The sequence below is a fragment of the Molothrus aeneus genome, chromosome 17 (assembly GCF_037042795.1).
Source record: "Molothrus aeneus isolate 106 chromosome 17, BPBGC_Maene_1.0, whole genome shotgun sequence".
Taxonomy (NCBI): domain Eukaryota; kingdom Metazoa; phylum Chordata; class Aves; order Passeriformes; family Icteridae; genus Molothrus; species Molothrus aeneus.
The window spans coordinates 173,524-198,404 of NC_089662.1; the positions used below are offsets into that span (position 1 = coordinate 173,524).

General features: G+C 38.8%; 1 protein-coding gene across 8 annotated transcripts in view; it reads right to left on the bottom strand.

Moving 5' to 3' along the window:
• Nucleotides 1–112: 112 nt before the first annotated feature.
• RBM39 (RNA binding motif protein 39) overlaps nucleotides 113–24,881 on the bottom strand; it is a 28,168-nt gene continuing 3,399 nt past the window's right edge. The window contains exons 2-17 of one of the 8 annotated variants that reach the window (XM_066561302.1): nucleotides 24,811–24,873; nucleotides 22,902–22,951; nucleotides 21,502–21,696; nucleotides 16,087–16,152; nucleotides 15,925–15,975; nucleotides 14,412–14,529; nucleotides 13,618–13,770; nucleotides 12,935–13,072; nucleotides 12,380–12,445; nucleotides 11,163–11,367; nucleotides 10,875–10,952; nucleotides 5,311–5,343; nucleotides 4,211–4,286; nucleotides 3,981–4,086; nucleotides 1,197–1,275; nucleotides 113–1,108 (exon numbers count right to left, since the gene is read on the bottom strand). In XM_066561302.1, coding sequence (XP_066417399.1) covers nucleotides 1,008–1,108; nucleotides 1,197–1,275; nucleotides 3,981–4,086; nucleotides 4,211–4,286; nucleotides 5,311–5,343; nucleotides 10,875–10,952; nucleotides 11,163–11,367; nucleotides 12,380–12,445; nucleotides 12,935–13,072; nucleotides 13,618–13,770; nucleotides 14,412–14,529; nucleotides 15,925–15,975; nucleotides 16,087–16,152; nucleotides 21,502–21,696; nucleotides 22,902–22,951; nucleotides 24,811–24,861 — 1,566 coding nt within the window. In that variant the 5' untranslated portion in view covers nucleotides 24,862–24,873 and the 3' untranslated portion in view covers nucleotides 113–1,007. Of the gene's footprint in view, nucleotides 1,109–1,196; nucleotides 1,276–3,980; nucleotides 4,087–4,210; nucleotides 4,287–5,310; nucleotides 5,344–9,104; nucleotides 9,286–10,874; nucleotides 10,953–11,162; nucleotides 11,368–12,379; nucleotides 12,446–12,934; nucleotides 13,073–13,617; nucleotides 13,771–14,411; nucleotides 14,530–15,924; nucleotides 15,979–16,086; nucleotides 16,153–17,053; nucleotides 17,306–21,501; nucleotides 21,697–22,897; nucleotides 22,952–24,810; nucleotides 24,874–24,881 lie in introns of those variants that run through there. The other 7 variants (XM_066561301.1, XM_066561304.1, XM_066561303.1 and 4 more) reach the window with 7 other exon arrangements.

Consider the following 24,881-nt stretch of genomic DNA (forward strand, 5'->3'; position numbering starts at 1 on the left):
GTAGTCGTATCCCAGACACTGGGTACTGCACAGCATCTACCACTCACCTCCAGGCCTAAGCACACACTGCCTAAATCACACTGGGAGAGCAGAGAAATAAAACTTCATGAAGGCCTTTTTAAGAGAATTTTATTTGAGTGGTTCTTACAAAGATTGTTGCAATATGAAAGTCTTTGATAGAAATATCAAGCTGTCTTGTCAAACACACTGAAGTAACCCAAAAATATATTTCAGAGCTCACAGAGCTTAAAAAGAGCAAAGATTATATGCAACCAGAACAAAACACTTTTCTGTATTTCCTACCCATTTTCAGACTTGGCTGAATTCCTCCAGCTCTGCCCCACTGCACGTGTGGAAACTCATCTGGAAATGCAGAGATGTTTTGTTTGGAAACTTAGACACACCTCACAGTATTTACAAAGAAACTTTTACAGATACAATAATCAAAAGTTACCATCAAGAAATAAAACCCTTCAATCCTCCTATTCTTACCAATTATTCGGCACAAAGCAAGCTGAGTAGCTGTCTGCAGTCAGCATTCAGTAGCTTTTTGGATTTTCCATTTATACAAAAACACTAAATATGTCCCTTCATCCAGTCTCTCTCTGATACTACCCTTGAGCAGATCACCCACATTTAGTGAAATGTAAAATGTCTTTGCTGCATTAAAAGAAAGGCTCATGAAACATTAAAAATGTCATTATGTCCCATCTGCCTTTTACAGAGTACTTGTTATCTATGAGCTACTTCTCAGTTCCTACAGATCACCTTTGTCAATGTACAAGAATTACAAGGCAGAACAAGAAGTCAACAGCTTTGTATACAGTGGAAATGCTAGTTAGGGAGAATGAACACACTGCATTTCTGCTTACTTCATTTTATTTTTAAAGATAGCAGGAAGTGTACACAAAATGACATTAAATCCTTTCCTTTAGTTTTATCTAAATAAAAGATAACTCAATCTTCCTCCAAAAAATACCTATGTACAAAACTGACTAAATTAATCTTCATCGTCGAACAGGAACCAGTAGTTGGGTTGCAGTCATAGAATCTGGGAAAAGGCTGTGGTATGTTGGAAGAGGTACATACGCTGCTGTAATCATTTTACCTAATCACAAGAGGAAAAAAAGTAAACATCAGTGTTTGTCATTTCTGTAATGGATGACTAAATGTAGGCGTGTACTTGGAACACTCACCTGCAAACCACCTCCCATGCAAAGCATTGACAGCCGCGATGGCAGCAGCGATGGAGGGACATTTCACATACACATTGCCCTGCAAGACAGAATAGCGCAGCACATGAGAAGTCAGAGACACTTCCCCAGTGCTGTTCCTCAGCCACCCCTGGACCTGGCTGGGACAAAGCCACACCCGCTCCACCAGGCACCCACTGGGATTAATCCATAACACAGAATGAGCACCAGAGAAGGGGACGGTGGTACTGGCAGGCACTACTCCACTGTGGCAGTTACTGCAACCTTCAATTTTTCTAAATAGGATTTTGCAAGATAGCCCAAACATGCATTTGACCAGCAATCACTGAGCCATGAATGGCTGATCTGTGCCTGAGAGCCTTTTAGAGAAAGGATCTAAAGGCTCCTAATCATTAACACCATGTAAAAGAAAACAGCACAAGGGGTCTGATCACCCCCAAGGCAGCCCAGCTGCCAAGGTCTATAAGCCACAAACCTCAACTACATATGCTTCACTCAACATGCAAGCTCACAGCCTGTATTCCACAAGAACAAAGCACTCCCCGTTCCCCAAGACAGAAGCAACACTTCAAGGCAGACAGATTCCTTAAAAAATTCTCCTCTATAAACATCAGCATGTCTGTCTTTACTTGAACAAGAACTGAGGCAAAGGGAAAATCCCATCCCCGCAGGGCAGGAAGAGCCTGAGATTGTTCCCAAGGCACATGACAGACTGATCTTTGAACTTCACCAGAGACACCTGGAGTTTGCCATCTTCAGATCAAGCACTGTGCCTCCCTAACCCAGAGAGCCACAACAGTCACACCCAACAACTCCAAGACATAGAGATGCCCACAGTAATGTGTGGCATTTTTCTGGCTGCCGGCTTAAAAACAGACCATCAGTAATACCCAAGGAAGATCGACTCTAGCTGAAACAGATTTTTCAGGAAAATACTACATTAAAAATTAGATTCCAGCCTTTCCTTAGCAGCTTTAGTCAGCCGGTATTAACTCTTCCCACTGCAATCTAACTCATTCCTTTCTCATGGGGCAAACCTGAGCTTAGAGGCTGGTGTTTAAGGCACTAAGGAATCAATTAACATACAGAGCTCTGCTCTCAGCCTCCCCCTGCAAAGGCACCTAAACTGCTTAAATGCCCAGATGAGGTGCAGGAACACAAAGCTGTGATTTTCCTTAACACCCAGCAGAACAGACAGATGTGGTACATGAGCCATACACTCAGCTGGCACTGCAACTGTTTAATCCACAACAAATCACATGCTCATAAGCCAACCCCTGACAGCCCTCAGCACAGAAGTCTGGGACAGAGCCCTGAAGGTGCCTAGAATCTAAGCCTGGAAAACAGAATCGTACAATGGAAACTCTATCAGAGGGTATTTTATAGCTGTGTCATTGCTGTGCTACTATGACAAAACAGATTTCATTTTTTATAAAACATTAACTCATTACTTAGTATGTTGCAGTTTCTTTTTTTAAATCCACCTGCTAATGTGAAACAATTTTGCAGCTCCATGGGCCTAGAACCTATGTGGTTCCTGAGGGCTGGTGTAGTTTTGGGGGTGGTGGTTTTTTGGGGGGTTGTGCAGTGATTTTTTTTTTTTTTTTTTTTGTGTGTGTTTAGTTGTTGAGAGGGTTTTTTGGAGGTGGGAAGTGTTATGGGTTGTTGGTTATTTTGGATTTTTTTTTCTGTCAAAGAACACTTCATTTTCTCTAAATAACAAACACATTATGGGGAAGGTTTCTGCCTCTCATCAGTCCAGTAGACCAAGACCACAGGTGTGATCTTGAAGATTACAAGATGCTAGGTAAGGCAGCACATTGTTTTATGTGCTAGACTGCAGCTCCTATCTAACCTCTGTGTAACCCACAAGAAAGGGTTTTAGGTGATATTGGGGCAGCTGCATAAGACAGCAATGGTTGAGTGCTAAGTGGATCATCGGGGCAGAACAATCCCACCAAAGCACACCAGCAGGAACATGAGTTTCAGCCTTATACCTTAGCATGGAACACAAGATGACGCTTTTAGGGTCAGAGAGATAGAAATTAAGCCAACTGTGAAACCATCTGAAAACTGAACTTCTGTTTGGGCTGTGAATTCTTTTAAAAAAGGGTTCAAGAGAGTTAATCTATTTACAGACCTTCCAGAGTTTATACAGTCTAAGAGCTAAAATACAGAGAAGAGGTAACCAGTCTGGGGTTTATGTAAACAAGGTGAAGTCAGAAGAAAAATATATTCACCAGTTTAAGATGCAGGTATTAATCTGGAATTCAGTCAGCAGCAGTGGTCTTTCTCTTCCCTGTTCTAACTCCAGGCCCTCAGACTGCCCATTGCAAGACTTTAATGTCATGACTGACCACAACTGTTTCTAAGCATGGGATGAGGCACACATTTACCTTATGCTGTAATTCTGCTGGAGCAAGAGCTCTTTTTTACTGAAGCCTGTGCTCTAGAAAGAAGCAACTGAAGTCCCTGACTTGGGGGAAGGGCACAGCTTAAGGGAAATGCCAAATGCCTGAACTAGTCACTGCTCTTCTACAGCAACTTCAGCTGGGTAAACCTTCAAGAGCAGCACTAGAAAGCTCTCATCATCCAAGTTACACACAATGATTCACAATAGGAGAGAACCATCTACATTCTGCACAAACTAAGAAATTTAGGTACAGTTTAGGAAAAGCCCCATATTTGTAATGCTCCCCATAGACAAAAGAAAGCAACAGAGCTCCTAACATCAGCTCAGTGTGTCACCCCTGGAAGCAGGCATACCTGAGCTGAGTTTTTGTCAACATAGATGTGGATAACTCCTCCATGTTTGTTACATTCCTCAATCACATCATCTTTAATTTCTGTGTCCCAGCCAGCTTCTTCTTCACTGTACAGGGGAAGGAAAAACAGGATAGATATCATTCACAGAAAATCCACTCCCAAAACCCATTAAACACATGCCTGCAACATTCATCAAGTCATTGACAAACAGACAACGATAAATTACTTACGTTTGAGGATTAAACATGTTGGAAAGCTGGAAGCACTGTGTTGCAAGTGGTTGTACAGAAGCAGCTGCAGCCAGAACTGTTGTAATGGAAAAAAAAAATTAGCATATCGAAGAACCCACTATGCATGGCTCTAATTTATTCAGCATAATAGAAGCAGCTCTGACTAAACAGAAATTGAAGGCAGGAAAGCAAAACTCAAAACCAGACACTACTGATGATAGATATATTTAAAATGATCAATACAAAAGCCAGCACACTATGAATCACAGTTGAACCTGAAAAGTGAAAATATAATCGTGTACACAGATTTTGGCAGATTTTCCATTTGAACATTAAAAGGCATGCATCTTCATTTGCATTTAAAATGTCTGCCTGAGTTGTATGTCAGCACGTTTAATGTTTTGCTCCTCACAGAAGCCCAGCAGCAGCTCAGGACAGCACCACCCCAGCTGACTGGACAGCAGAAGACAGACAACCTTGGGGAATTCTTAAAACCTGTTTTAAGCATGGTGAATTATGCTTCAGAAGTGTACCTGCACTTTCATCCCTTGAAAACACAGATTGAAGGAAACATTTGACACCTGAAATTGATCTTTCCCTAGAACAGTGAAATTACTACTTGTCATTTATTGCTGCTTATCATGCCAGTACATTGCATTAAACACTGTCCCACAGGCTGCCCTTCCATAGGCTTCAGGCTTCTGTCAATGGAGCTGCAATAACAGCTGCCTTCCCCATATACTATAGAGATTAAGGGTTGTGCAGTCAGATAATGACAAACTCAGAGACAGTAAACCCAAACTTCTGATTCTCAAATAACCCCTCCTCTAAGGCAGGGAGAACACTTCTACCCAACCACAAATACCAGTCCACGCATTTTCTTGGACTAGTACATGGCTGGGGAATGCTACCAACACCGGAGAAAATGCTACCAAGAATTTTCAGTCAAAAAAAATCACAGGATGATTCCCCACTTTCCCACAGACAACTAAGAGAACACAATTTCTCAGATGTGGGCAAACCCTATACCAGAAGAATTTTCCCTACAGACACCTGAAATAAAATCTACTAATTACAAGTCATAATAAATGCTAGTTTACCTTCATTCTGCTGGGACAGTCTCGTTTGTAAATCTAAAGAAAAATACAGAGAAGTTAATTAGAATGCTTGCTAGCATCACTGTATCATCACCTGCCAGCCAGGTTGTTCAGCTTGTTTTACTGTGGTTAAGAGCTTATTTCAGTATCACTGTTCCTCTCTAGTTGTGAGTAGTTTCACTAATTTCAGCTTCTGTACTAGAATGTTCTGTACTTGACAGATTCTGTGACAACAAAGCATTTTAAAGAGCAACAATACCTTAAAAGGACAGACATGACCATGTACCTTTAATTCAATGTATCACTCCCAATTTGCTTTTGCTGTGATTGAGGTCTTTAAAAGACATGTTTTACTCCATGAGAAAATAATTACAGCAATTCTGACATGCATTAGAGGTGTGTGTCAACACCGACATCTTTACTACCCGAAAGCAGTTAAGCACACAGCTATCCAAACCTGACATTCTTAAAGCAGTTATCAAATTTCATTTCAAGTAGAATAAGGCAATATTTTGTCTGCTTTGCTTTCATATAGATGGCATAATGATACTAGTAACTTTAATATTTTTCAAATTCAAAACATTTTCCAGCGTTCAGAACATGTGATTTGCCTAGAAAATATGATTTACTTGTTTAACAACATACACTTGTCCCAGTCCAAAGTGATGGGAACAAACAAATGCAGACTTTCTTGCCATTTCCAAGTAACATGACATCTTTGAACTAACAGAAAACTTCAGAATTCAAGAACTGTCAGTATAAGCCCCTTCAATCATGGTTCCATTTAAGAGACACTAGGTGTGAGCCAACAATCGCCTTAATTCACTCATTTAGGGAGTAGCAAAGCGATGAGCACCAAGTAAGCTTCCAAGCTTACCTGGAAATACCTGACAGGACCAGGTATCAACATACTTTTCCTCTTTCTAAAAAAACCTCCTCCACAACACTGAAGAGCCAACAGAAATAAATGTTTTTCTCTAGATTTTCCCCATGTGCCTTTCCAAGCGTTTTGCAAGGAACACGTACCAGGAACCATACTGAAAAGCAAGGGCTGGAAGGAGTAAGCTCTGGAGGTTGAGTTGTAAAAAGAGCTGGTGATATTTGGCATGTTTTCCATCCAGATCTGAACCCACAGAGTCCTCACCTCCATAGAATGCGAAATATCACAACAGCAAAGGCTGTCTTAGCCTGTATTCTCTGAAGAAACGGCATGGTCTTGGCCAAATCTGTAACTAATTACCTAGTTAATTAATATTCAGACTCTTGTGAAAACAAAGGCCTTTTAAAGAAAATAGCAAATATCCGAACTCTCAATTTAGAGGAGGACAGACACTTTTCCTGCTGCAATTCCAATCCATCATGTCCAGCAGAACTCGTCTATGTGGGTCAGCCCGGGGCTCTACAGCCAAATGCTCCAGAATCCCTGCACCTAATATGGTAAACCTGCACATATCATCAATGCAAATTCTGTCCAGGGCCAAGTAAGATCTGTTCTAAACATAGCAAAGTCAGCCACCACTATCTTGTGCAACAGTTTCACAAGTTAATTATTAACCACGTTTGAAACATAACCTGCTGCTCACCAGATCTTTTATCAACGAACTGGATTCTTTTGTTGCTCATGACTGAAGAACAGTCCTGTCCTCTCACTTCCAAAATCACTCAGAATTAAGAAATTAACTGTCACTCTATACAGTCAATTCATGTTTCCCTACACATAGTTTTAAATAGTATGCAGAAACTAAAATTAATACATCTGACCAATTCAGATCAAAGTTACTTTTTCAGTATATTCTTATGTAACACCTGTAAGAGCAGCAAGTTTAGCACAATGGGAGAACATGTTTAGTGTACACAGAAAGCACAAATACAGACAAATCTATCAAAGTATTTTGTGTCTCAAAATAAAAAGTTTATTTTGAAATCCAGATGGCTTTAAATAGGCCAAAGTCTGCCAAACATTGCCTAGCATCTTGAGTAATTTCTTAGAACAGAGACCAAATAGAGGTCCAGGATGATAATAGCTATCTCTTCCTCTTTTGCAGCACACCATATCAATTTTTTCCATAAACAGATAGCTCCTTCCACAAGTAAGGAATGCTTTGTCTCACAAAACATTAGAAGAATGTTCTATAGGCTGATTATTTTTAATTTCCTATGTTGAGAAAGAGAACAGGGAGTAGACAGTGACAACTGTTCAGCTTCAAATTCTTTTTCCTGCTGGATGGCCAAATTCTCAGGTGTCCCTTAGAACTAATTCTTTACCTTCCCTACTTTAGTTTTATTGACTCCCTCTTGAACATGGATTATCAGAAGTGTTTGCGGATGTATATATTACACCTCAGATGCTCAGGCCTACTTGCCTCTAGGAACACAGCTAATATTTTAACGATGTATCATACTGCCAGGTCATGTTCTGGCACTTATAAACTGAAGCATTTAGGTATTTTTCTCCTCCCTGGCCATTCTTCCATTGCTAAGCTCCCAGACTATGCGAGTGGAATTTTATTTAACCCTGAAGAGGTGAACAATATACAACACCCCAAGAATTTCTTGTTGACAGCACCTATGCATTTATTCACCTCATTTCTACTGCTGACCATTTTCATTCATGTAAATATTATTCAAGACCAGCCCAACACCTGAACTTTGGCTTTAACAACAGCCTCCAACTTTCCCAGCTTTCACCTGTAAAAAAATCCTTCTCTGAGCCAGATTCCTGACACACCTTGTACTTCCTGTATTACTCACTTCTCCAGTTTAATAACTTCCAAATGACAGGAGTCTAAAGATCAGCAAGAAGCTGCTCCTCCTCTGCCAAGGAAAGGCAATTTAATCAATGACTATTGGTCTTTAAATACAGTTTCTGACAGTATGCTATACTTTCATAATATTCTCCAGTTTACCATTCTTTAGTATGACCTCTGAAGGAGCAAAGTCTACTCAGTAACGGGACCAGAATCTGGCCAGACCACATTCTTCTTCCTTCAAGTGGACTTTAAGTATAATTTAGTCACATGTTTCAGCTATATACCATATCATGGACTTAAAATGTTTATCAACAATACCAGAGATGAGAGATGAGACCTCATGTTTCATACATGTATTCCATCCCTCATTTCATGGGACTTTTACTCCTCTGAACTGTTTACATTAGCCTCTTACTTTTAGCTTTCTTTCTACCTTGGGAATAATTTTCCTTTTTTATTTTTGAACTACATATTCCTAGCTTACCTTCCTCAAATTCTAAACTTTATGACCAGTATCCCCACTACAAGTTGAGGCAACTAAATACATAGAAACATCTTGGGAGTAGTTTTTCATTCACCTGAGTCCCACTTCCTTTTTTCTTCAAGAGTTGGTAAATCTTCATCTATTGCTTTCATGACTTTAACAATGTCTAAGTCAATCTGACTGTTGGCAGACAATTATCTTTTTATCTGTTTCCCAAACTAAAAATCTTGTTTTATTATCAGTCATTTTTCCTATTGTTCATAGGCTGTGTGGTCATTCCTTATTTCTTTTGAGGTAGCTGATCACCCAGGTTGAGTGTGGAGCCCACACTAACAAAACTTTTTCTTCTTTCTGTAGAATACAGATCCAACACAGCAATAGCAATGTAAAACATCCTGCCTGTTCAAACACCCAAGTTGCTCAGACCAGATGACTTAATTGCCTTGTTTCTTCAACCATCAGTTAGATCTGTTTGTGCATCCTTCCATTTACATGTGAGCAACTCATGATCCCTCAAGTCAACGGTCATTTCTATTCTCATCCGTAACATCTTCATTACTTACCAAATTGAGTTTAAAATAGCATCCCCTCTTCATGAGTCAGTGAGTGTTTGATGAAGAAATTTGTCGGATATCACATCCAGGATTATCTGGGCCCCACCATTATTACTAGCAATTCTTCTCCAATCTGTATCGGGGAAGTTAAAGTCTCCCACAATGACATAATTCCTGGTAGTAATTTTCTCTAACAAGAGTAAAGAGATCTTTAATCCATAACCAAATCTCACTTTGGGGATAGCTCATGACTCTACGGCAGCAAAAAGCTTTATCTTTTTCCCAAGTTACTTAAGTTGCACATGTCTGCGTTATTCCTTTTGTACAATGCAAGTGGAAAGAACAATGCTACCCCTACCACCTTTATTTCCACAGTTGCTAACATGCATCTTCTTCTAACACCTGTATTCAGCCTCATTTATTTCTCCGCAGAGAATCATGTTGTTTTCTCATTCTGATTGCATACTACTGAACTATTCAGCTGTGTCAGACATTTTTGGCCATGTTCTTGATTTAGTGAGCTTGGATTTCTTTTGACCTTGTTTGTTTCAAATGCGGGGGAGGAAAAGGACTGGTGTTTTTTTAAAACACTATTCTCATTTCTAATTGCTGACATGTTTCTACATGAGACTGCCACACCACTTTATAACCTGTGTAAATTATGATCTAACTTCAGTGGTGGTTAGCTTTCCTTCTCTTTCTGGACTAGACACACTTTTTCCTCACTACTGTACGTTTTTCATCCTTCTCAAACAGGCAACTGACATTTTTCTGTCACTGGCCAGTTCCTTTTCCTTCCAAGGGCACATCTCTAAAACAACTCTATTATATTCTTTTAGCAACTGTCTACATCTTCATATGTATGCTCTTCTTCAGACTGCACCTGACCCTCAGTAACATGATTCAGACCTATCTTATTAAGCCTGAATCATTTCCATCACAAGCTCTGCTGGAAGGCAAACAAGAACGCTACCTTTTCTTTGCTACTTTCCTGACACGTCCCACACATTCCAGCATCTGGTTATTTGTGACATTCAGGTCCTTTCTACTGTTATGACAGTTTCATATCCCTTGTTCATAGTATTAATCAAAAGTAGCAAAAAAAAAAAAACATTCAGGGAGGTTACTCCCTGCTCTAGTTCTGAAGACCCCATGAATAGTTTGTTTTTCAGACCAGCTATGAACTAAGCAGCAGCAATCACATCCCTCAGCCTCAATCACATTCCAGCACACCCACCTGCAGAACACACATACAACTATAGCCAAACCCAAGCAAAAGACACATTCCCTGACATAAAATGTCTTTCCTCAAGAGGACACAATACGCTGTAAAAACGCTGCTGCCATCTTTATGATGTGTCCCCCATAAAGTCCTAATAACCTTCCTGCCCTTTGTACAGCTCTGATTTTTCTACAGGGGTCAATCCCCTTCCAATTCTGAGCCTGCCATTTTCAACAGTCAACATGTATACTGCAGTAGAACATACAAATCCCCACTAGCACAGAGAATAGTGAAGAGAGGAAGGTTTGGGGTGAAAACCAGCAAATTTGGAAAAATATGCGAAGTGAATCACACCCATCCAAATTGTGATATACCGTCATTAGTTACTTGCTTATGATTTAGCAGTGTTTTACAGTTTGTAAAACATGCTGCAATACCTCATTTTAAAAGACCAAAATGCATTTTCATTTTAAAAGACAAAAAAACATAGTTAAGTACCTCCTGTCTCAAATTCATAAAGTAAGTTAAAAAAATATATATAGGTCATCATTTCTTACCTGTCACAGCTCCAAAGGCCAAAGATCCGCTCATCTGCAGAGCCTGCTGTGCAGCTGGAGGAATCTGCAAACCAGTACCTGGAACAGAACACAGAGAGACCTTGGAGCAAGCCCTTTCATTCATTTAGAGATGCAGTAACAGAAGCATCATAAATATTCCTCTTGTCAAAAGATTAAAAATACCATGCATTTAAACATTTCATTCATTTATCCAAACAGTTCTGTGGAGTGTTTTAATTCAAATTCTGCAAACTTCTTCACACACTTGTTATTCAACATTGCACACACCTTCTGCAAGTCTTGCCATCAACTGAAGCCGACCAGTTGTGCCCAAATCAATTCCAGTTCGTTCCAACTCATCGCTGTCCAAAAATGAGCTAGCACTGGAAGCATCAGTACGCTCAGTTACATGTCCAACTTTCATTGGTCTCCCAGCCAGCTCAAATCCATTGAGTTGTTCCAGGGCCTTTTTGGCACACTCAGAGTCTGAGAACTGTGGTTTGGAAAAACACAAATTCAGTAATGCTTGCCTACAGGATTCAGCAACGCTTCTACTATATGTAATATCCACAATTACGCAAACAGGAGAAACTCTTTAAGATAATAGCAACAAGCTAATGTACATGTGCTCAGAATTTTTCATTTAAACCAAACACACGCATATTTTGGTATTTACTTTCTCATGGTTAGGTACTATATATTTAAATATATTGTTGAAGTTATAGCATCTAGATACTGCAATCAACAGAAGTCATGACTGTGGCTGTCTTTCAAGAGTGACACTCAATTCCTCTGCAACCTTACAACTGCCATGGTATTTACAGTTTATTCCTAACAGATATTCTGCTTTATGCTGCAAAACATCAAAATAAACACACAAGCATTTTATCAGTGTTAAAAACGTCAAGTATGAACTATATAGTAAGTTTGGTTTCATTTGTGTCCATGTGCCAGAGGTCCCAGCCGAGACTTTTTTCCTCATGACAAATTGCCAGGTCAGTTAAGAAACTCAAGTTCACAAAACTGTGTACCTGAGGGTAAAGTGGAAACATGTTTTTAACTGAGAGTTTCAGCCCCTATTATTTCCCCTATAAAGCTCAAGTTAAATTATTTTCACCTATAAAAACACCAGTCTTTACTAGTGTCTTTGCCTGCAGAAGATAGCATTTGCTTTTGCAGGCACTGACTACAGAGGAAACTATTCCCATCTCATATTCACTGCTCATTCTCAATACCCAGACAACCATCAGAAACAAAGAAAAAAAGCCAGTGCTGCATCCTGCAATATGACACTTCTGAAATGAGATATATAGTTATCAAGTAGCAATTTAGTACCTCCCATGCATATGTAACAAATTTAGATTGTGCTTAGTTTATTATCTTTAGATTGCTACTATATAACCACATAGATATACACAGGAAGGTTCACATATAGAGATATATACTCCTACATGGGAAGGTTACACTCAGAAATCATCTGAGAAACCTGGCAATTCTAGTCATACCGTAATGAATCCATATCCTTTTGAGCGTCCAGTTTCACTGTCCATCATGAGCTGAATACTTTCAATCTGAAGATAAGAATAAAGCTATTTATTAACAGACATTTTGGAACAAACTCCAAGATACCAGAACACAACATGAAAACAGCCCTGTCAAATACACGTACATGAATGTGAAACTATTACTTTTTTAAAATTAGTTTCTCATTCCTTCCTCATTCCAAAATTAGTATACAAAATTAGTATAGCTAAATAGGTACTTGGATAGTAAGAGAAGCAGGTAAACATAAGGGTTTTGAGCTCATCTATGGGTAGAGGCTTGATGCAGAATTCTAGCAGCATAAGCACGCAGACATGATCAGATCGTAAGTGAAATGCACTCATCATGGCACTTCACATGCCGAGAAACTCTGTTTTACAAACTAAGAAAAGCAGTATGCCTGACAAGTGCTTTGTGAGTATGAAGCTGAATTATTTCCAGAAGCTGCTAGGGCTCTACAACTAAGCTAGGTTTTTCAAATAAACTACTGTAACACAACATGCCAAATTAAAGTTTACCCTGCCAAATGGCTCGAAGATTCCTCGAAGCATATCTTCAGTTATATTGAAGTGTAATGATCCCACATAGAGCCTCATAGGACCAGCACTGCCCTTCTGCAGATTATTTGCCATTGCTGCTGCTCTGTTTTTCTCTGCCTAAGGAGAAAATAAAAAATCACCTTCGATAAGAAATCAATAAAAAACCCCTAACATAAGAAGTAAATACCTATCAGACCTAAACTAGAAGATTCACCAAACATACAGAAGCTGTTGCATGATCTGCAGTCTATCAGACTTGAACTTAAGAGCTACAAAACCCAAGACCATGACCAAGTACAGAGACAAGAGACTCCAAAAGCCTTCAAATTGAACAACTTCGTGCAAAATTCTGACTTCTACCTAGGAAATTATCTAGAAGGCATACACAATATAGCCTTCACTTCTGTAACATTATTAACAATTTCTTTACTGTTATTTGCTTAAGATCTGCATTTCCCTAATACCTTTACACAACTTTCTATCACTTTAATTTGCCTGTTATCTACTGGCAACAAAAATTCATTATCACTAGCTTAAATAATCATCCTTGTTACGGTTTTCCAAACAGTCAGCAGTAGCCAAATTCTCAAACATTAAGTTTCTCATCAAAATACAAGAAGCATAACTCTGCATGAACAAAAATGAGGTTTACAATTCCTTACCTGTGAAGCCTGTACTATGATAGGTACACCCAGGACTCTCTGTCCAGTCAGTCCTATTGCCAGGGGCACTGAACTAACATCAACAAATTCAACATAAGCGATCCCCTTTGAACGTCTGGAATTTCTATCTGAAATCATTCGCACATCACGAACCTGAAAGGCAACAACAGAGATGGAAATACTTTTAGAGAAAGATGAAAAAACCTAATGCAGCCTATTTCTCAGACACATATTAATACTGAGAATTATTTGCCAAGCCAACAGCTTTAATTCTACAGCAGCATACATCTTTTGTAACAAATGTATCCCAGAGGCAAGCTAGCACTAAAGCTGTTTTTTTTTGTATGTGACAGAAGGCAATTGCAGCACTCTAATGCTTTACGCCAGAACCTTACAGCTGATAGAACAAATGAAGTGTTTCCAACTTAGAAGTTACATGAATTTTCAAATGACACTATAACTGACAGACCTCCTGCCTCAAATTTAAAAAGTAATTTTAAAAAATATTATTAAATTTTTTTTAAAAAATAAGAAAATATGAAAAATGAAGTTGAGTCAGAATTGCATCAACATGTTTTGCCTCACATCACATGAACAAGCAACTGCTGAGAAGCTACATTTTCGTGTTCAAAGCTTTTAATAATTTGTTCATCATTAATCCCTCTTTGCACAGGCACAAGAAGCTCCAGAAAGCCACATGCTCACAATTCGGAAAAAATACTGAACCTGTACTAAGTTCTACTAGGACAGCTTGTGGCAAAATTCAAAATTATTTTAACTTCCCTATCAATTACCTTCCCTACTGTAGAGAAAAATTCTTCCAGGTCTCTTGGTCGAATTCTTGCAGCCAACTGCATGCAGAACACTGTTCGAGCATCCCTCTCTTCAGGGGTAAGATTATCAATAGGTTCTCTGGAAAGAGTAAAGTTCAGCTAAAAAATCAACTGAATTAAGATAATTCATCTTTGGACCACACGTGATACACTAAACAATCAGTACTTCACAGTCTGTTAGGAAAAAAACATGCCTGCTGTGTTAAAAAAAAGGCAGAGTAAAGAACTGAAGGGAATACCAAAAATTAACATGGTAAGTTGTAACATAACTGAATATCCTATTTCACCTGTGAGCAGCAAATATAACTGGAAAATTCTATTTTATCTGCAAAAGCATAAACTGAGGTACCATTTTGCTACTGTCCAGAACTGGTACCAGATACCACTAAGGAGCTTATATGTCCTTTTCATCAAAAAGATGGAAGGACAAGAATACAAAAGCAAACAGGGCAAACTAGCACAGACCAGCTATCCAAATTCTCAGAGAAGTAGTGTGGGCTAGGCTTTACCAACTCACATCTTGAATTTACCCAGTCACTTTGGAGTCACTACAGCCACCGCATAAAACAAGACTGACATCCATGTAAATAGAACTTGCAGTCCTCATTCCATAGTTTCAGCTTGTTAACCCATAAAGAAGTATGAACAGTATTGAATTACTGGAATGAATAGTAGAATTACTTTGATCCTTGACACATTAAGAACTACAATAACTTTATTTATTAGCTGAAATTAGATGCATCACTGTTAACATATTGAAGCTTCAAATCTAAACAAATCTGACTTGTACTCAACTACAAAGTACATAAGAAGTAGCATGGTGTATCCTGGATTGAGCGTCCATCCACGTAGTATGTATTTTTTTCAAATTAACCACATAGATATTAAACACTTAGAAAACACAATAAAAATTTAAACATCATTATCTTAGTAAGAGTTTGCCAGTCATTGAAAAACAAAATGAAATTGGTGAAATTTGACTGCATTAACGTAAGAGAATAATCTCATTAGCAGCTATCTAAATCCTATTCCCTTAAATGAGAAGACTAAGAATGGATAAGCAGCTCCTGGACTGCAGAGGCATATAGCCTCTCAACAAATAACACTAATAAATACTGGACAGCAAAAAGAAGCATTTGTACTTTCCCATTTCATACTCTAGATTATTAAGTAGGATTCAGCAGAAAAGCTAATTTAAATCATAATTAATGGGGAGAAGATTGAAAATACAGAAACACAAAAACAAACTAATCGAGACTTGTTTTGCAAACTGACATTATTTACAACCTTTTTATGACATGGGGAGAAAACAACATACTACCAATGCTCTTTTTTCACTAGCTTTCTGAATGAATTCCAGCATTACTTATGAGTGTAAGCTGGAGAGCAAGTAGTCATACATTATTTCACCATCACTTTTCCAAGTCCAACTAGACAAAAACAAACAAACCCAAACATAGGTAAAAAGTCATACCTAACAGGGCTTTTGTCTTTTCTGAAAGGACTTTTGCTTCTAGAGCGACGTCTGCTAAAAAGAAAGATCAACAAGATTAGAAGAAAGCTTTCCAATATACCACTCCTGGTTCTAAACAAAACCTATTAATGATGCAATGAAAAACAAAGAAAAGTCAAAAACCTTAATTTGATGCTGTGAGGCAGACCAATCTTCCCTCTGATGGCACTGTTGAATTTTGGACCAGAACTATGGCAGAAGAAAAGACAAAACACCTGAGTATTTGTATTCAAAATTTCCTGTCTGTACTCACATTACACTCCAAATGCTCACCCACCCTTGCCTCTGAACTTGTCAGCATTTCCATTAGCAGCACTCACAGCATGCATCAGATAATCAGTTGGTTACCAATACATGCAGCACTTCAGACCATAAGGCACAGAATATGATCCCCTCCCACTTTCACCTACACCACAAAATCCCAGAATATGCAGGACTCTTCATGAGACAGTCAGTCAGGGCACATTTGTATATGCAAACTATTCTGAGCTACAGTTACTGTTATAACCGCTTTCACCTGTCTTTTTGTCCACATACAAGTTCTACATACTGATGACTGCAAAGCATAACATTCATGGCCTGGAACTCAGCTTCAGAGCTGTATGCCAAGTGGTACTGGCAGGATTACTTGCTCGAGTGTAACATTTTAAAATCAAAAAGTGCCAAGAAATTTAAGGTGCAAGAGCAAACCAAAGTGGCTCCATGCAGACACCTGCAAGGGACACGTTCACTAATGGTGTCTTGGCTCTAACCACTGAAGTGCTGCAAATATATAAATGAAGCTTCCTTAAAATTCCTAATGGCCATCAAACCACAGAAGCAGTGAACCCAGCAGTCAGCTGTATACAGACATGTAACCACAAAAGGAATCCAATCTCTTGACTGAATCTAATTTAATTCCCCAGGCATCACAGAGTCTCTTAGAACAAACTGTAATCTGCCCTTTGCTTCCATATTAAGGACAGTCCTCTTGCTAGTTAATGGGGCACCCAGGAAGAGACTGTGACATGAGCAGTAAGATTCATCCTATTGTGCTCTCCCTGAGTTTCATCTCCTGGTAGAGAGTTGTTCAAAAGGCAAAGAACAACACCTGTTAACATTCTTCCTGTATCTCCACCAAGCGCAGAGGCACTCTGCACAGACTGAACACTGTGCACTGGGCTTTGGCTTTCCATCTGTACACAATTGATTCTTTCTGCTGTTGCTACAAATTGATGTAAAACACCCTGAAAGACACGGCGGGCTGAAGACATTAAGTAGTCTTTCACTAAATCCATTTGGCCACGCAATTTGTCTGAAAAACGTCTTCTTGCTCCTCAGTGGAGCAGTAATGCTTATAGTTAAACTCAGCATCCACCACAAGGAGGAGGATGCCCATTTTTTTAAGCATGTCATGACACAGGTGGAAGTAGTGGGCCAAGATCCAAAACCGTGCTGGCCAGGTTAAAGCAAGGGAAATATGGCCCTGTACAACACTGGAAAAAAAATAAAGAAAAAAGACCATTTAGAAACTACTTATGAAGAGAAGATAACTACTTACTGAGAGAAAATAAGACATAAAACACAGACACATGTTGAGGTGAGATCACAATTGATCAAAACCAGACTTTTTTTTTTTGCCTAGGAGAAATTACTCCCTTTCTTGCTCAAGTCCAGACAAATTATTGCCGGGAGTGTCCATTCAGGTTCTTCAGTATCTATGGAACAACCGCCAAAAACTGCATCTGGAAATACTGGTACTAATTTCAGACACTACTTTCTTATCAGACATGGGACTAGCCTGCATTTTCACATCAAATGTAAAACATGGTGCTCTCTATTTTAATTCAAATGCAGACAGACAAACCAATTACAGTGACTCCAGAACACTAACATGCAGACCCAACTAAACAACAATAAATAGTTAAGACCATGAGTTTTCAAGGAAAAGGTGAAAGAAATAGTTTAAGTATTCATCTAAATCTAATGAATAACAAAACCAAAACACAAACAATTGAAAAGTAACAGTTTTCAAATGCATGCACAAAGTGGGGGTGGGGATGGAGGGAGGAGGAAAAAGGGGCAGCAAAAACCCACAATCCACCACAACTCCAAAAATCTCCATTTTCTTTCTTGACTAGTACTGTAGTACTAGTACCCCAGACCACTGGAACAGACCAAGCACCTTTTTTGCCTAGGGCAAGGTGAGAGCCCAAATTACCTTCTCAAAATCAACAGTATAGCCTTTTCAACAGTATTCTCCCTGTGTTTTTCTAAGGAGACTTGCTTGTAAAGCTGTAGATCTCAAGTAAAGTTTCTGCATTGCTTCTACTGTCTCTACAATTGTTGCCCAGTTCCTGCTAACCTGTACGGAAACACCATGTCACAAGCCATTAATCTTTATGTCTAGGAGTCACCTTTGTAAGCCAAAGTCCCATGTGCAGCCAAAGCACACACTTCCACAAAACCTAAGAGATGCCACAGGGCCCAATAATGGCCAGGTCAGAAGACAGCCAGCAAATTATCAGCTTTTACCTACTCATTCATATTCAAGATTCCAACAAAAAAATGTCAGACAAGGTAAACTCTGGCTAACAAAGTCCAGGAGAATCACAAGGAACTTTCAGTCATCACTGTAATAAACCTGTTTTCCTAACAGCTTTGTCTAAATGTGTAATTTCAAAATAGAAACAGTTTGGTCTAAGTGACTGCTACTTTATGTTAGCAGCAGCAGATGTCTAAGCAAGAATACTCAGTCAAGTTCTTTCTCCTAAGAGACCTTAAGATACAGCTATGTAACACTTAAGGGACAACATACGTGAAAATAACATGAGAAAAAAACCCCTGTGAACACTAAGCAATGCAAGACAGTCACTTAATTTTAACCTAATTTAAAATTAAAGCATTTAACCACATTTCAAGCCTAAAGTGAGAAACTCAAAGTTTTCAGGTTCCCTGTAGCACTCTCCTCTCCTTCTCCTTCAGAATTGTCTATACTAAACTTTTTTCCTCACTACTTCTGAGATGCCTCCTAACTGTTCCCAGCAGTAAAACCATCTTGGTTTACAAAATCAGCTTGAAAATGAGCCTTTATAAAGCTCATGAGGAAGATCACAAGGAAGAGTAAAAAATAAGATAAATTAGAAGCCATTAAGCAATTTGGTCTAGATACTGCAGTTAGCCACAACCCTGTCAGCAATAACTCCAACCCAAAACTACCAGAACAGCCCCATAAGGAGAGATTCCAGAAGCAAATACTCCAGCCAGAAAGAGTACTCTGGCGGTCACTTTTGAAACACTGAACTTATGCCACTGATACAGAGACAACTTCTTCAAATCAAAGCTCAGTATTGGTAGATCCAAAGGTGGCTGGTGATGCAGGAAGCTTAATCACCAAAGTTTTCATCTCTCTGAAATTCAGCATCTGTTACACAGATTTAAAGGTGAGTCCCTGCATTTTAAGAGCCCTGAACAGGAACTCTTCACAATCCCTTCTCTTTCACACATTTAGAGCCAAAACTAGAACTCTGGAATCACATTAGCATGTTTATCATTTTAACAGGACTGTTCATCCTCTACAACTGAATGACAGCAACTGCTTGCTGACTGCCATCAGTCAACACCAAACCTTCTGGGACACATGTGCTTGCCCTCCACCAGTTTTCCACAAAACCATCTAAACACACTAGAATTCTACTTGGTTAAGTGAAAGCAATGATTTGGCAACTGAAGCAGTGAACAAGCTATCAAATGAATAGTACAACTATGTACCTTCAGAGCATACTACATTATCCCTGCTTCTTGTTCCCTGTATCTCAACACCAGAGCAATTGCCCAGAACAGCTACGAGAGAGTGTCAGGATAGCAAAAAAAGACCCTTTGCAACTACTTACCTTTCTGGCATATCTCAGAGCATTAAAACAGGCATAGGTTATTGTAGAAACATCAATACTTTCGACCTCTACTTGCAGAAATTATTTTGGAAGACCAGAACACTGGAACTCCCAAATTTCTCCAGGTAAAAAACCTTCTCACCCAGTGACAACAAGAAAAACAAAGAATAAAACCCTACAACACAGCTGGAAGACTGCAGCAATTCCCAAGAGCTCCCAAGCTCTACAAGATGAAACAAAGGACATCCTCTCCACACAACACTGCACCGGAGGGAAGGATGCCAGCAGGCTCCATATACAGAAGGCTGAAGTTTTTGATCAAGGTCCTCTGTACCTTGAGCCACAACAGTGGCACTGGCATAACCCAACCAGCCACTGTCATCTTACACGTGCAATAGAGTTGTAGGAAAACTACTCTGCACTGCTGAAATCTTTACAGCTGAAGTCCAGAGCAGTGTACAGAGGCTCTGATACTCAAGACAAAGGAAAAGCAGGGCTGATACATTATGATCCCCACATACACAGGACTGATGATGCACAGGATGCCATTGCACCTTAGAGGACCCAGGAACTGCAGCAGGTTTTCATGACGAAAATGCCAACGTCCAGATGACTTAGCACAGAGTGAGACCTCAGGAAGTTTTTGTTTGTAGTCCAAGAGTACAAAAAGCCCGAAGAAAAACATTCATGTTCATAAAACTGCACAAGCCTACAATTTATCAGAAATTAAACACTGTCTGCTCAAACATCTTGAAGAGATTTCTCTATCGTGGATGGCATTATATGTCATGATTAAAAAAATACATCCTTTTCAAATGCCTTCTTTTAACATGATCTTTCATTCCAAGATTTGACAACAATTGAGATGAGACCTGGACAACAACAGAGACAAACAGCAGCCTCAGGTAATCAATGACAGTCAAGCATACAGCCCAGTTCTCACTGAGTTTCTGCAGAAAGAGGCAATGGGAAGCACAGGGGAGAGCCACAGTACAAACCATCAGAAACAATACTGATGAAAAAACATCTTTTGAGAATTGATTTACGAATGCCTGGAACCATCTACTGCTGAAATTCTATCAAGCTAAATATCTGAGAGGAATTGTCAGCCTCTAAACAAGTCTGAGAAAAAAGCAGGGCAAATTTGCAACACATGGGCATTACTAAGACAAGATGCTCCCAGTTTGGATGCATAAACATGGAATATGTTTGTGTGAATATCCATTTATGCAGTTAATGTTCAAGAACAGCAAGACAGTAAAAATCTTCAGTAATATAAAAAAAAAAGGGTACGAGTCTGGAACCAAATTAACAGACTACTATTAATTTTTTGGCAGTTAAGCCATCAAGTTCATATACTTTAAATAGTTAGGACATGGAGAGAATTTGGTTGTTATATTGATTTTGTGAAAAACTTATTTTCCACTCAGCTGTACACATTCTTTCATTTGCTTTCCCATCTCTGTCTTGGCTAAGAATGAAAACTAGAAGAGGAATATTACTATCCTCATTTTCACTCTGTATTTACTGACATTCTTCAAACTTCACCTCTCACTTTCTTTTCAATTATAATTACTGACCAATTTAGAAAGCAGAGAGTGAAATTTCAACCTTCCACATTGTAACAATGAAGCAGCACACATGCAACTCTGTACAAATAACCTACTAGGGACTTCTATAGCGTCCTCTGAATCTGCGATCTCTGCTCCTAGACCGGCTGCGTCTGCGTTCTTTGCTTCTGCTCCTTTTCCTTTCCCGGCTTCTGCTCTTTTTCCGTTCCCGATCTCGGCTCCGTTTGCGTTCCTTACTTCTGCTCCTCTTTCTGTCATGGCTTCGACTTCGACTCTTGCTCTTTTTTCTCCTGACAAAGAAAAGTGCAACTTCAGATACACACACAGTTCAGCGTTATTTATCCCGCACTCCCTCTGATGTTACAGACACTGATGGGAAAAGTTTGTACCTGATGGTATTTGTACTTTATATTCTAAATGAGTGGCTAAGCATGTCAGCAATCTCCTTTCACGAGCCACATGAAGTCTGCAACAGCACATTTTTCTTTTAAATTTTTTAATTGCTAGAGAATGCTTTCAGAGGAGTAAAAGGACTAAAAACCCATTTCCTATGTTAGACCTAGTACACAGCAGTTGCAGTACTTCATCTTGTGTTCAAACATACTTCATGATTTTAATAACAAATTATATAGCAAAGTAAAACAAAATGCAACAAAAACGGAAAGAAAGAGGCAATCTGGGGTTGTTTCCTCTTAATACTCCCTGCCAATTGTCTTTTACATGCTGCTTAAGAGTTTTGCTTCCTACTTGCTACTCCCACTCATATTATTTAGAACACAGGTAAAAGCATGTAATCTGTATGATTTCAAAAGGTAACAGCAGCATACATGCTGACTTCAGTGCATTTCTGTAATACACAGCTAACTTTTTACTGTTTTGTCAACTATCAACTTTGCAATTATTCTCTTTACATCAATAGCCTCTTCACCAATGATGCTTATAAGGTAAGGAATTTATTTTACAGACTACACACCTTTTGGGTATCACATCCAGGTGTTCACACCCTGGAATTACGCTTGCTGAGCAAGGTGGGCTTGTACTCTTGTTTTTTAAAAAACTTGTACTAAAAATGTAGACATCTTGAAAGGGCAGGGACACAGAGAATAGAGCAAGACGATTTAACACCCTAAACCTTTTCAAGAAATCACTGGTGTCTTTAACAGCTTTCCACTGCTCCAAACCACAATTCTACAACAAATAATTTTTAAAATGCAAAATCCACTGCATAGGTAAATTAACAAAAGTAATTTAAATATGCTGAACATACTAAGTCTGTATTTTTATCTGATGCTAGGTGAATGTTTCTGCAATTTTGATTACATGAGTTGCAAAGGGTATTAACTACATTTGTAAACAAAATAAAATTTCCAAATTGCTGCAACTGCAAATTCCAAGTTTTTCCAAATTATTTCCTTAAACACCACTGACACGGATTCACAAGTCCACAAAAACCAGCAGCCTCTACCCAAATGCAGAGAACTGAGAAAATACTTACTTCTTGCTGCGTTCTTCATGGCCATTGGCACTGCTCAATTTGTTCTCATCCTAAGCAGGGTTGATAGAAGAACATCGTGAGGACGAAGTGGAAATATTTCAAGTGGTCAAAGGGTAATGGGAATAGGAATAAGAAAATAAAAAACAAAAATTTTAATACTAAATTACTTGTTTACAGTTTAATGTGGAAAGCTTTAGAAAATTTAGGTAGGCATGTTTAACCACTTTGCTGCTTAAATTTAAGTCATACAATTACAAAATACAAGACTTACATCATTTAAAAGTGTGTATTAAATTGTAGATACTTCCATACATGGTTTAGAGAGCAAGTTATCCTGTAGAATTCAGCACTCAAGTGACTAAATGTTATTTCTATAAAATTTAAGAGGAAGTCTGAGGTGTTTGCGAGCCCCTCTGATTAGTACCAAGGCTATCTCTGCCTAAGCCCCGTGGCTACACTAGCAGTCAGCCACTATCGATTTCCTGTGACCGATGCCATTCCCGAGATCTTCACTCATTTTCGTTGAAGGGTTGTAAGAGCTTGATGTCACCTCTGTCACACATCTCGCCCTGAAGCAAACAGGGATTCACACTGCTTTAGTAACGTCGACTCCCAAGAAAGCCATCAATAATCCACCAGTGCAGCCTAAACATCCCCTATTTCCATACCTGTTTACATGGAAAATATCCATGTTAAGCCAGGACACAAGAATTTTAACACAACAGTTCACAAATTTCTCTTCAAGATGTAAACCTAACTGCTAAATATTACATTAACTAAATATACCACTTAAAACTTACAAATGCTCATCCAAAAATTCATGACATGGTCGTAATAAACACTGCAGAACAGACTGAAAACAGCTGCTATATAACTTATATACTGGCTTTACAGTTTAATCACATTGGTTACATCAAAAGTACAATTCCTAGGCGATTTAAACTTATATACATTTCTTCCAAAATCAGTAGCTAAAGCATGCAGTCTGTTAACACTTCACCACCATCTGGTGGAAAACAAAAAAAGACAGTATTCATTTGCTGCTGGTTTAAGTGAAGGACATCACTAAGCTAATTGATAAAAAATTTTACAGAAAAATTGACATTTCTTAATTAAACAACTAGGACAGAAGAACACAAGAGCTTCTTTTAGAATAATACCACAGACTGTGATACTGTCTTTTACTTGCTAAGAACATTCTATTCAGGGATCCAAGAATTTCTATAAATTCATTCACTCAGCAATTGATTTTCATCTGCCCTGTTGGAAAGATTAATCGCCAGCAGCCTTCTGCATTAAAAGCAAGTCCCACTCTTCTCGCACTGAGCAGATTGTTCAAATATTTACTTGCCATGGGACTGGTGAAAAGGTTATTCTTGGAGCCCCGCTGTTTTCCCAAACCACTGCATTCACCTTGTTGCTATACCAAACTAGGCTTCACAATTTTAGAGGAAAGGTTTTAGGATTTTGGTTTCTGGGGTTTGTTTGGTTTTGGTTTTGTTTAGTTGGTTTTTGGGTGGATTTCTTTTGTTTTGTTTTGATTGTGTTTGGTGGCTGTTTGTTTTTTTAAACCTAGGGGACCACGGTACAGCGATACGTCACTCAATTACTACCTTATGATTGACAGTTCACACTGGAATCAAAGGTGAATTCATGGGAGTAGAGGTGAGATATCGTTAGGCAAGTCTACAAAGAGAGATAGATGGGCATTTATTCATCACGCTGAAGTGAAACTACTGCACAATATAATTACATTAACAGTATATATTAACTTGAAAGTTACATGTAATGTATGTCCAATAAGATAAATCATGAGGGCTCCAGGGATGTTAGTTTACAGTTCAGCAGTAGTTTCATGAATAATGCTAAATTAAGGTAAACAGGACCTCACTGGCATATTTTTTCTCACCTTCTTGTAAGGAGCTTCAAGCATTGCTTCAATATCAATATCATCAGCCATTTTTCAGGACACCTGAAAGA